We start from the raw sequence: 13,794 nt of genomic DNA, 5'->3' as shown, positions 1-13,794 counted from the left end.
GATGATGATGGTTAGCTGATGATGGTTAGCTAGGAGGGTCCTATGCGGTGAAGTTCATTTTTAAGAGTGTAGTTGCGCCACGTAGGAAATATCCCATTTCAGGACCGAGCAAAGCAAACCGAGCCTCACGTCGCTTTTAGTCACAGTGGCCCTGTTCTGCCATCTGCACACGTGTCGGCGCTCTTCAGTGCTCAGACTTTCCGGATTCCGCCGGCAGATGGGAGAGCAAGTCGCTTAGATCTTAGATTCCTCAAAGCGATAGAGTTCGCAGTCCTTGCTGGAGACTATGATGGAGTTACTGCACGTGAGGGCTTCGTCTAGCACTGTGTGTGTCTTCAGGTGTTCCAGAAGGCGCATAGAAGATGACTATCTTGCGTTGCTTGGCAGTTAGCAGTACTGTGTGTGACTGGGGTGGGGTGGTGGAATGGCACGCAGAACTTAGCACCACAGTAACTCCACTTAGCAACTCTGCTTCTGAGATTAGAAACTAGAGAGAGAGATTATGGGATCAACACTTAGCTATTTCGGAACTCACCAAGTATGGCGCTACTTTTAAAAGGCATCGAGAGGGACTTGCACTTGTCATTTTCTGTGTAATTTTTACACGCCACGGACACATCCTCCTCTCCTTCCATCAAGGTGGTCTTTATTTGAGTGATATAAGGTGTCTCCTTCAGGCAATGGAAACGTCCGGAAATGAGGTCGCCATCATCTATGGGCGTCAACTGAGTCACGGGGCTTTTCAAAATAACCTGTCGGCGCCCATCTGTAATGTTGTTCTGAAGTTCCCGGCGCTCGCCGGCTCGGGGCTTAAGTTGCTGTTCTAGGCGCTATTTTCCTCTGGTCAATCTGGTACCACAGCTTTCCATGTCATGCAATCACACTGAGCCTGGAGCATTTGACGAAGTAAGAACGCACTGATTGGCGGATTTCTTGCTTCCAGCGTAGCACGGCATAAGCTCTACCGGCTTTTCCTGGGTTTTGCTCATATGCTGTAAGGTGGTGAAGTCGGTTCAGGACGCCTTCCGAGCAACTTGCCGCCACATCAACAGGTAGACCGTTCGGCAGTACAACAGCATCGCACCGACGCTCTGCCCTAAAAGCACTTGTGACCTTTTTGAACAACGTAGAACTTGGGTTCTCACTCCCTATAACATTCCATGGTTCCATGGTTTTCTATTCCGGGCCACTGCGAGTCCTGAAGAATGAGCAGGCTGACCGCGCCGCAGAAGGTAGTTGGTAGTCGTAAGCACGTGACCCCACATTCTATGGTTCTGCCTATTGGGGTGTTGTCTCACTGTGAGGGGAATCATTATTCCATTTCACCACATTAGCGCCAGTAATAGGGTAGAGCCACTGGCGATGAAACTCCCCACCCACCATCATTCAAATAAAGTTGGTATTGTTTCGTTTTCGTTATTATTGTCGGACAGAGGGTGCACACTGTCGCAAAAGAGACAGGTTGTGTCCATGGCAGAGCCGTCGCGAGGCGAGTTTGCACACGGGGCAGGGAAAATCTGAACCCCCCGCCACCCCCGTCTCCCGTTGCCGCCAGAAGCTCTGTAAACAAAGAAAAGAAAACGCTTATTTGCAGTGCCGAGATCGTAAATTCAAATTCTCCTCATTCCCGCTTTATACTGTCCAACTAACTTGCAAGGGCCTGCCGTTCGGCGCCCTCTCTGGTGATGGCGTCCGGGGCAGCTGCCCCTCTCGCTACGGCTCTGATCCGTGGATATTCAGCGTAGAAATGAACGCACAACGAAACGCGTTTTCTTTGCCGTTGAGTTGGCAGCATCTCAAGCACAGCGCTGATTCGCTAGTCTGACACGTTCTGTATCTCACCTCGATCTTGCGCTATCCCATCCTCATTCTATATATTCGGCATTCTCATCTCAATTCCCTACCGTCCTGACCGAACGCACTCCCACAGGCTATGCTGAGAAGTGCGAAACACTGATATGGCCATTACACGGATTGGTCACAACTATGGTCTGGTCAACATAAATAAACGTAGCCTGGATAAACGATTGTCATGCACATATACTAACAGCAACATTGATCGGAGCTGTCATCTAAAATGCTCCATGAAACAACATCGTCACAGATTGTGAAGTGGTCGGTGCGCCTAATGAACGAGAGCTTGAATTTGCGTAGCATGTCCATCAGAACATGCAGTCCCGTACTGCTCTGTCGATCCTAAAATATAGAGCGCAGCGTCGATCGTGTTTCGCAGTAATCTCACCTCCTCTTCTTGTTATATGTGTTTACGAGAGTTGAACCGTCATCCCCACCAGCACAATCGCATCCTTGTTAGCGCTGAGGTCACATTCCCCCTGAAGTCGGGTTCAGGCTGAACTTATGTGTCTCACCAGCTCCCGTGGCATAGTGGTTAAGATAATCGCTTTCCACTCCGAGACTGAGAGGTGACACGGGTTCGAATCCTGGCAGTGCTGTCTGAGGTTTTCCGTGGGTTTTCAAGGACTTTCCAGACGAATGTTGGCACAGTTCCCCCTGAAGTCGACCCAGGACGCATACTAACTCCCTGTCCCCCACTCCTTCCTGCTATCCATTTTCCATCTGTCCATGTTTGTACGCCGCTCATAGACACAATTGCTTCGCGGTGCAGACACCGCATCAAAAACAGTCGCACTCGATGCACACATTAAAACTAGACACAACCAATAAAGAAAGAACAGAAGCAAAAACGAGGGAAAAAAGGAATCGCAGACGGGAACTAACCTCAACTTAAAGCCTTCTAGAAGTTACTTTCCTTCTTCCACCCCCACCCCCATTGGAAACGTGCCTGTCTATTATTGGCACGGTGTGTGCCCGAACGAAACGCAGCGTCGCTAGCCGGAAATAAACGTATCCAAAGAACGCATGCGCAGCAAAAAATACGCCGTTTACGGTGGCGCCAGACAGCGTCAATCAATAACGGTCTGCACGTGGTTCCTTTTTTTGCAAAACGCATACACATACCGTTGTGCTGCTACCGACGCATTTGACGTTGCATTTCGGAACATTATAACTGGGAAGTTTTTAGGAACATATTGGGAGGACACCTTGACCTGCTGTGTGGAACCCACAGAGTGTGTGCTTTAGGAAGGAATGACTAAGAAGGTGGATAAGCGGATGACACGCTTCCAGCTGCTGGTGAGTCTGTCATTTCTGTCTGGTGGATTTCTGTCACCTCCACGGAATGGCATGCCATAGAAAGGTTTCGTGGGATATTGTACGCACGAACGCCAATATGTAGGTTCCCTCTGTGTCAAGTTCTTGCGGATGGTGTATTTATTGGTGATACTTTGTTCGGCCAAAGGCATAAATTGCAATTATACTTTGTGAAAGCGCATATTTAAGCGTCAGCGAGTGGTGAGCCCCATCCTCAACTGTCCCATCCTCAACTGTCCCATCCTCAACTGTCCCATCCTCAACTGCCCCATCCTCAACTGCCCCATCCTCAACTGCCCCCCGTGATATAACGACTTCACTATAAATATAATGATAATTGTTTGGGCAGCATAATCGTCACTTTACTCCTCTAAACAGTGTCTTAGCGAGAGGTTTACTGTTCGGGCGACACCGGGCCAACTTCAGAGGAAACTGTAGTTTGAGATGAAAACAGCAATCCCATATGCTTTCTTTTAAGTTCAGTTCTTCTCATTTTTCGTGATCTTAAGAAAGGAGTATTGAAGTACTGGTAGAGAGCCCACCTGGGAGTGAGAAGTAATAAGTTATAAGGGAGTAGCGAGTATACACACTTAAAAAAAGGGTGTACAGTAACTCCTTTGTGGGGAGTACACCCTTGCCATACTCCCTTTGGGAGTGTACAATTAACTCACCAGTAGGGAGTTAAGGGGCCTTCTCGCTCCCTGAAGGGAGTGAGGAGACTCCTTTTTGAAAGTAATTGAACCTCTGTATGTAATAAGGGGATAAGTCGAAAAATCCCAAACCGAGAAAACTTCAAGTGAATATTTGGTAAAGTAATTGCAGCTGGGTTTCCTCGAATAACGCAAATGCTAAACGTGTAACATGTATGTATGCGTCTACTCTACATGAATGTCCTGTTAGCGTCGTTTTTGGGTGCGTGAATTGCTGAAATTGAACAAAATCCAGGAGCATGACATGTCCCCTTCTTCAATATAACACCGCATGCACAGGGTTATCGTGCAGAAAAAAAGAAAAAAAAACAGTTTTCACGAGTCGAACATTGATGGCTGAACCAACCTGATGCCAGCTATAGGGTGAAGTCACCTGTGTGTAGTGGAGCAGCCTGGATCGGGCTTATCGTGCTGCAAAATGAGCACAATCTTGAAATTAATGTCCTGGATGACCAGCATGATATGACATATTAGCTTAGTGCACACGTTTTCTTTTCCGTTTTTTAGTCCGTCCAACTCCAACGTCTTTTTCTTTTCTTTCTTTTTTTCGATTACAACACTCTGTAACAGAGCTGACACGGTCAGGTGAGGTAGGAAGAACGTGTTTTTCGAATGGAAATCAAAGTTCATTTCCGCATCGTCGCAAAATTTAAGCTACACCATTTGCACACGTGTGTAGAAAAGGCGCCTGATGTGTTGACGCACACGCATTTCCCGTTTCTTAACCCCCCCCCCCCCCCCTGTAGCGGGTCAATAAATTGTAATACGGTCCTGAATTTTCTTTGGCATGTGCATACTGGTATGTAGATGTCACTGAAAAAAAAATACAAAAAAAAGGATAAGTCGGCTTATCCCCTTATTGCATACAGAGGCTCAATTGTACTCTCCAAAAGGGAGTGATATGTGGAAAGGAAAACGAGTTAAAGTACACCTTTTTTTTTAAAGAGTGGAATCACTGGCGTCAAGGAATAATCATACGACTATGCAGCACCGAGTAGCAGGCATAGGTGGGGAAGTTACTTTTATTTTGTAGTGCACTATCGTTACTCACTACTTCTTCAAAAAGTAACGCGTTACGTTATTCGTTACTGTTGCGGTAGTAGGTAACGCGTTACTAACGCCGTTACTTCTGATAAGTAATGCCGTTACTTTTGCATTACTTCACCAGTTGTCCTTATAATATGTACCATTTTTGGTTGAGTCACATAAGTGCATTCCGCAAATCAATACAAGCAAGGTTGGGCACAAACAAGGGTCACGCATGAACACAACTTACATGTACGATTTATTGCAACGCAGAAGTAGTTGATGTTCAAAATTTTCATCGGTGAGCTTCGCCCGTTGGGCTGAGAGGACGCCTAATGACCAGTGAGTGCTCCTTGTCAAGGTTGATAGAGACGGTGACCTTTTTTCTCATACAGTACAAATCCAAACAGCCAATTCCTTTGTACTTTGTTACTTGTTCAGAGGGTAGAGGCTATTTTTCTGCCGCTTTTGCCCAATTCGTCCGAAAAATACCAGAGGGAGTGTAAAACAGAGGTGGTAAACAAAGGTGACACCTCAACCAGGGAAGGTCAACAACCCCTCTTTTGCGTTCTTCGTGGGTGTCGATGTGACCTTCTTGTCATTGTTGAAGATGAATAGAAAAAATCGGGGATTTTCCCGGATTCTGCAGGCACGGTCCTCGCTCAAGTTTTGAAGTTCCCGAACACGCAGTAACGCATAACGCCGTTACGCGTTAGTTGTTAAAAATGTAATGACGTTACGTTACTCATTACTTTTCTCCCAAATGTAATGTGTTACTATATTTCACTACTCGAATGTAACGCGTTACCGGTAACGCACTACTTTGTAACGCGTTACTCCCCACCTATGGTAGCAGGTGATTGACGAGCGAGTATGTGACTGATAAGTGATCAACAACTAAGTAAATGATCAATATGTTTGCGGTACGTAGTATGTAGGAAATGAGCGATCAACGACAACAACTTTATTTGAATGATGATGAGTGGGGAGGTACATCGCTAGGGGGCGACTTGGTTGAGTTTAAGTTTGAATGTAAAAATACATATTGGTTATTGAGCGATAAATAAGTAACCATATACCGTGGAGGAAGGAAACACAAGGAGCGGCCCCTCCGACAGTTTTCTATCGGGACGAGCGTAGCCGGCTTCGCATTGCATTCTGGGATGGTCCTGTCTACCACGTGACCGCTCACATGACCCTCCAGACAACATGGTGCCAGCAGGGCAAACGACGCGAGCTGTAGTTGTGTCACAGTTCAGATGGCAGTATTACGTTGAACGCGTGCTTGCACTTTATTTGTGCGCGTTCGAATGTTTACTGTTCAATTACAAGACCAGTCACAGTGTGCAGAACGCAAAAGGAGCATGCGGGACCGGAAACATCACGTGTGGCAACGGTTACTTCCAACATATGTACGTTCCTTGATTAAGTGGTAAAGAATGCCATTCTCAAAATACCATTAATCAGATTTGTACAACAACAGAAGATGTGAAATGAACCTGCGGCACAGTTTGAGGTCCCCAATGAACAATTCAAGATGACTCGATCACACACGGGCGACTAAAACAACTTGCCGTGTACTTACGAACAAAACGCGTTCCCGTGACACGAACACATTACCATAAGTCGTTTCTACGATGGTGCTCACATTTTCACACTAAATTACTTTCAAAAATCAAATTCATATGGAGAGCAGCGCGAGAAACAAAGCCTTGCAAAACCGAAACTTTAGAGGGGATCACGTGGTGGGCAGGAAGCAATGGCGATTTTGACTCGAGCGACCGCTAGAGGGTGGCTACGCTAGTCAGCGCGAAGAGCCGTTCCTTGTGTTTCCTTCCACCATGTATTATTCGATAGGTGAGTAAACAATGGGTACGTAATGTTACGTTTGTTAATAAGCAAGAAGCGAATAACCAATATGTAAGTGAATACTTTCGAATTTTTGGCTTCTTGATAAGGCGTGCTTAGTGCCGTTTCAAAAGCTACCACCGCCGTTGGTGACGCATTAGGGTGGTACATTAGGGGAAAGAAGCATGTTGCGTCATGTAATCTTCCATCCATCCGGTGGGGTCATACACAAAATCGAAAACAAGAAAACGGTAATAGGGGCATACTACGTATATTCATGACGAAAAACCCGAGACTGTACGTATATTCACTCCACGTGTAGCCAGCCTTCGATTTTCGTTGCTCGACCCTTATCTTCCCTTGGGCCCTATTCCGAGGCACTGTCGGGCGCCACCGACAGTGTCGACGGAGTTTGTAGAGAGTTGTGTGTTTCAGTGTGTTTTAGTGCATCGTACGCTATCGCCTTTGCGTACGTAAGGGATAGCGTTGGTGGTTCTTCGCATGCGCAAAAACATAAAGAGAGCTTCGCGCATTGCGCAGAACCACCACGCTATGCCTTACGTACGCAAACGCTATAGCGTACGATGCACTAAAACGCTCTACTATCGGTAGGGAGCGATTACGAACGCAGGGAGCGATACCAACCAGTTTTGGTATTCCCATGTCGCCTCTAGCGATAGCGCGCTCGGTTTGGTGGTGGTGGTGGTACGATGTTCCAAGGAAGAAGAGTGAGGCTGTCTGCTTAGACAAGGCGGCAAGTTTCACTCCTTTGTGAACGGGGGAGGGGGAGTAAAAGAGAAAGGATAGAGAGGGTCCGAAATAAAAAGAAATGAGGAATTAAAAAAGTAGAGAGAAAGAAATTAGTAAGAAGGGGGGAGAGAGAGAGAGAAAGAGAGAGGGAAAGCGTTCACGACAGACCCACAGAGAAAGCGAAAGCTAGGAGCGCGTCTCGTGCTTTTCTACGGATGTGGGTGGCATCCTGCGGTTACAAAATCTCCTCATACTGTTAAAACAGAACTTCACCACATAACACGCCCCTGGCCAATCATCATTCCGAATGGTATCGTTCTATGCATGGATTTGTTGAAAATGGGAGGAGGCGCCTATCTGAGACACATTATGCTTGTCCCAGATAGGCGCCTCCCCCCTGTTTTGAACAAATCAGTACACAGAATGATATCATTTAGAATGGTGGTTTGCTAGGAGCGTGCTTCCCTGTGGCTCTAGAGCCACAGGGAAGTGACAGAGCTCTGAAACTCGGTCAAAGTGTCTCTCGCTGCTTGAGACTCTACACAGCCGGTGATGATGCGCACCAGATCACCGAAACAGAAACAAGTATCACAGCGTGGCGATGATGCGAAGCCCAGTTTGCAGCGAAAGATGGGTGTCATAATGGACTTGCATCAGAGCCTGTGGAGAAGGATTACTCGCTTCCGGTTGAGATCCTTCACGGGGCATGGTTGGGAGAAGTGCTCGGTTTGTTGGCTGTCGTCAGACTTGGCTGCAGACTTAAGGTGGTGGAGCTTCTGAAAGGGCTCGCCGTTGTCGGCCTCGCAGATGTGGCCAACGTCACGACTAACGCACCGGGGGAATGTGCGTCCTGGGCCGACTTCTAAGGGAACTGTCCCGACATATGTCTGAAAGCGACTGAGGAAATCCCCAGACAGCACAGACAGCACCGGGATTCGAACCCGGGTACTTCCCACTCTCGACGTCTGGGATGATGATGATGATGGCGCTGTGATGTTACGCGAAGGTTTGTCTGCCTATAGTATGGCAGACATGTTGCACGTGCCACAGGGTAGGACTGCGGATAATTTCGACCACGTGGGGTTCTTTTGACGTGCGCTGGAAATCTTCGACACACGGTGCTGGAAGCAATGTTTACCTCCCCCACATTGCTACCGTGCTCGGCCGGGTTCGAACCCGCGACCTATTGCGCAGCAAACCAACACATGACCGACTTGGCTACCGACGTCTGGGATGTCTGGTGGTGGTGGTGCTGGTGAAAGGTCTCGCCGTTGTCGGCATCACAGAGGTGGGATCAAACGGATGAGAGAAGATTTTTGGTGCCACCCCCCCCCCCAACACACACACACACTTATACATTGGATGATGATGAGGTGCGCGATTCACCGCCGCTGGGGCGGTACACTGCCCTATTGCACATTGGGAACGGATGGGGGGGGGAGGATGATGGGGGGCACTTTCAGAGATCCATCACCAGACCGGTGCAGCTCAAGTACTCCGCAAGGAGACGAAGGCCTTGCATCTAGTGGGCAACGTTTGACGACGGTCCGAGGATTTTCGCGTGGTTGAACGGCCGTTTGTCAATACGTTGCATAGAAACTTCCATCAGTGCACGCTCGTGGTGATACTGCCCACAAGCCAGGACGACGTGGCAGAGGTCGCCGTGCTAACATGGCTGGCCAGCAATGCAGGAAGACGTCCATGATAGAATGCAATCCTTAACCCCGTTCACCAGTAACTCCAACAACAACAACAAGAAAAAAAATGTTGTGACACCAAACACAGGATCCAGTTCGTTTCTTGAAACGAAATGTTGTTTACAAAATCCATTTGTCCTGTGTGTGCTGTTATATAAGACAAACCGGAGATGCGTAGTAGACAGTCTACGCAAAGTAAACGCACTGTCGCACACAATCTGGATCGGCCCGCAATCCTGGTCGGCGCAATCCCGCTGGACACGCTGCGCCATCCGCACTTCACGTTCGTGATCCAGGTTTTCGTTTGACGCCGTCTGACGAGAGCTTTACACAATACCCACTGAAGTTTCAAATGAAAAGAAAACATTGGTCCCGATGTCTACTTGAAAGAAATTCACATTAATCCAATTACTATTTCGGCGTTTGCCCATGTTGTTTTCTTCGTGCGGGCCGCTGCCATCGCCGCCATCTTGCCAGTCCGGAACCGGCAGTGCGCAGTGCAGTGGCAGTGCGACCCGAAGACGTGCGACTGAGATTCCCTTAGCGTGGTCCAAGCCCCTAAAAACCCCAGATTTCTGGCACTCATGTTCGGGTGGCAACGGTCACGTGATCCAGCGCGTGCGCCGACCCAGCTATTTCCTAGCGCTAGGCCGTGTTGCCACGAAATAACCAAGTGAATTCGCCATGAGCATGCATTCGTATGTGACGCTGAGGAGATACACCCAAGCTGCGATTCACAGACGATGTCTCTCCATCTGCCGCCTGTGTCGAGAACTACACTGTATATTTTGCTTGCGAGCTTTTGCAAGACCGGGTGGTTCGAATCGATCCGCGTGTCCGGCCTGAGCCTAGACGGCGCCGCGTCTCGCAGGTGTGTGAGATGTCCACTTGCGCGTTACCTATGTTCTCTTTCTTTGTATCTTCCATACCCCTCTTTCGATTTGAATCAATAACGAGGCGGCCGCATTGTAAAATCACCCTTTCAGGTAATGGAGTCCCCGCGTCACGCTTTTTACAAGGATCGGATAGATTTTCCCTTGCCTGCTGTTCGCAGAAAGTGGTTAAAAACTAGGCCAGGGACCCGAAACTCTAGATTGAGTCTCGGGGCGCCTTACCACGGCATGGAGGGTCGGAGAAAAGAAATGACCGTAATCACCTTAAAATACCCTAAATACCACAAAATACAGATATACACAAAGAATAGGAGCGGCGTAGTTATTGTGTAGCCGGACTTTGTGTGTACAATTCATTGCTGAAAACCTCCCACTTCACACAACACAAGAGAAATAAGTAAGAGCTCTGCCCTTCCAAATAGGGTATTGATACTGAAAATATGAAGAACTATTCGAGAAAAATACGCAGTTCTTCACAAACGATTATGAGATTATTCTGGGGCACTGAAAATAGTATATCCTTCGGATGGTGGCATAATTTGGCACGGGTCCACGCTGGATGAAACACACAAGAGGCTGAAGTGCGACAGAACAGCATTCTTTACTCCACTCTATGGAATATTATGTAACTGTGCCCACAACAGAAACAACAAAGATCTTCGCTTACAATCACACATTCGCAGGGCACGATGACCGCTTTTCTTGTCGGTGCGGTGTTCCTTGCGCTCCTATAGATCCCCTTTGTGGGTCAGCGCGGAAGGCCTGTTGGCGGGCTTCTTTGTGGTCGGCGCTACAGGCTGGGTGCCTGGGTCACCCACGAAGTATCGGCAGTCTCTGGTAGGTGCACATCAAATCAAATCAAATCAAAATATTTTTATTTGGAGCTTTAGATACACATGACAGGTGTCGGACAGCGAGGACAATGCCTGTGCTGCTGTCCCGAACATGATAGAACAGAGCAATAGACGCACGTCTTGTGGGCCTACCGGTTTATAACCAGTTTGTAAACATAAACTATAATAACAAAGAAGAAAAGAGAGAGAGAGAGAGAGAGAAAAAGGTGTGATATCTGCATCAATTACACGCAAAAATAACGTTGACCACAAAAGGGGGGAGACATTATCTATCTATCTATATATATATATATATATCTATATCGATTAATACACATAGGTATACACAAATATAGAAATACACAAAGATAGAACAAGGCTGACATCGATCCTACAACATCTCCGACGAAAGGAAGGCCTTCAAGTGTTTTTTTTTTAAAGCTGGGAAATTATTCATTTGTCTAATTGTAATGAGAATGCGTTCCATAGCTTTGGACCTTTGTACCCCAATTTTTGTAGTCCAACGTTAGTCCTTTGTTGTGGCACTCTGAGATACATATCATCTCTTCTTAAACTGTAAGAGCAGGTAAAATACTCCAACTGAACCACGCAGGAAGTATGCTTTGAATAAACCGTACGGTGCATGAATAGTAGCGCCTTGTATTTCAGTAACGTAAAAATGTCCATGACGGATAATACGGAGAACGCAAAGGAAATCGACTGTCCCGGTTCTATTCTCAGTATTACTCTCAAGGCGCGTTTCTGCAATACCAAAAGAGGTTGGAGAACACTCCGATAAGTTAAGCCATAAATTTTCAACGCATAATGCAGATGTGAATGAACTAGTGCATAATAAATTTTAAGAAGAATATTAATAGGAAATACTGATGCCACTTTCGAGAGCGCCTGAAGGCCTGCCAGCATTTTTCGTTTCACGGCATTTACATGGTGTTGTCATGCGAGGTGTTCATTTAGTGTCACCCTTAGAAACTTCACTGAGTGGACGCGAGAAAGTATATGGGAATCAAAGTGGACTTGTAGGTTTTCTGAATCTACTAACCTCTGAGCTGGGTGGAAGATCACATAATTTGATTTAGTGAAATTATGTACTAACCGGTTCAAGGACAACCATAGTGATAGTTCGGATAGAATCCTATTCGCTTCTCGATATAGAGTTTCTGGTGTATCTGCGTGAACGAATAGATTGGTGTCATCTGCGTAAAGGGTGCAGTCTGTTGATAGAAACTCGGGGAGATCATTTACGTATATCGAGAACAGAAGTGGGCCCAAGATCGACCCCTGAGGAACACCCATTGTGCACTCGGCAAAAGTTGACTGGACTTTTCCAATCGTGACATATTGTTTTCTACCTTTCAAATAGCTGCTGATTAATTGAAGTGGTAAACCTCTTATCCCATATCTTTCAAGTTTCTGTAACAATACATCATGATTAATAAGGTGAAACTCTCGTGCTAAGTCCACAAAGATACCCATCGTTAATCTTTTTGAATCAATGCTTTCTCTAATCCTCTCAATGACATTGCCTAGGGCTAATTCTGTGGATCTACCCTTCCTAAATCCAAATTGTGAGTCGAACAAAATGTTATTATTTTCAAGATAAGATGTCAGTCTGCGCAAGATTAGCGTTTCAACTACCTTGCTCAATACTGAAAGCACTGCCACGGGCCTATAGGCTATAGTTCAGAACAGATCGTCTGTCACCCTTCTTGTGTATTGGTATTATTTTAGCTATTTTCAGTTATCTTGGAAAGATGCCTTGTTGGAAGATATCGTTTATAATATCAGAGAGAACCTTAGAAAGATAGTGGCGAAATTCTTTTACAAGCGCAACTGATATTTTATCATGGCCTGTTGATTTTTTACTTTTAAGGCTTATGATGACCGTTTCAACCTCTGCCTCACAGGTTGGTTAATACAGGTAATACAGTGGGATGTCTCTTGAGGGAGGTATGTATTGTACTTGATCGTTAATGTCAGAGAAACAGCTGTTAAACATACTACAAATATGCACTGTATCGTTAACTGCGTTACCATCAGCATCTACCGTGGAGGAAAAAGCATTAACCTGACACACACACACACAAATAGAGATACGATGATGAGACGGGGCTGATGCCGGCCAGCAGGCTGGGCGCTGCCCCAGTGCCCCTTGTACGTGATGAGAGATGAGGGTCCGGTAATCAAAGCAGGGTGGAGAGGCCTGTTGATGACAAGAAGTCCCGGAGGTGACGCAGACCTTGGCGTGTATGAGCTGGACTGGACCATGGGCCCAGCACCTTGCCTATGGTAAAGGGGCGATGATCGATCGCATGCAGTTCGTGCTGCAAGATCGCACGCTCCCGCTGGTAGTCTGGGCAGTCCATAAGTAGGTGGTGCAGGTCTGCACGCACACTGCATGCTGCACAAAGGTCCGAGGGCGCACGGCCAAGACGCTGCCTCATAACTGGTGTAAATGCAACATTCAGCTGCATGCGGTGAAGCAGGGATGCGTAGTGCCTGATTTAGTGCTGTATTAATCAGATTCCAAATTTTCTTTTGGTCGCCATTACAATCAGCTACAGATCGAGAGAAATATTTCTCTTTTGCTCTCTTGAGCACTTTTCCGAGCATATATTTTTTGTAGCGACCACACAAAACAAGATTCCCTCGGTTACATCGATGTTTCTTATACAAATTATTCTTATGTTTTATGGATCGTAATATAGCTGGGGTAATCCACGGTTTCTTTATCGTACTTCGCTTAGAAACCAGTATCTGACGCGTGGATTTTGTGATAATAGTTTGCAAGATAGACAAAAAAATTCTAAATTTCTCTTCCACGTTGCCAACATTAGGCATAGACCAC

The 13,794-nt window shown here is 46.7% G+C and overlaps 1 protein-coding gene across 1 annotated transcript in view; it reads left to right on the top strand.

Annotated features, from left to right (window-relative positions):
* The first annotated feature begins 2,993 nt into the window (after nt 1–2,993).
* LOC135394174 (sodium- and chloride-dependent glycine transporter 2-like) overlaps nt 2,994–13,794 on the top strand; it is a 97,513-nt gene continuing 86,712 nt past the window's right edge. Inside the window, exon 1 of the mRNA XM_064624758.1 lies at nt 2,994–3,153. Coding sequence (XP_064480828.1) covers nt 3,109–3,153 — 45 coding nt within the window. The 5' untranslated portion in view covers nt 2,994–3,108. The remainder of the gene's footprint in view (nt 3,154–13,794) is intronic.

Source organism: Ornithodoros turicata, chromosome 5, assembly GCF_037126465.1.
Source record: "Ornithodoros turicata isolate Travis chromosome 5, ASM3712646v1, whole genome shotgun sequence".
Taxonomy (NCBI): Eukaryota; Metazoa; Arthropoda; class Arachnida; order Ixodida; family Argasidae; genus Ornithodoros; species Ornithodoros turicata.
Note: the sequence above shows the minus strand (reverse complement) of the source record. Positions and strands in the feature narration are given on the sequence as shown.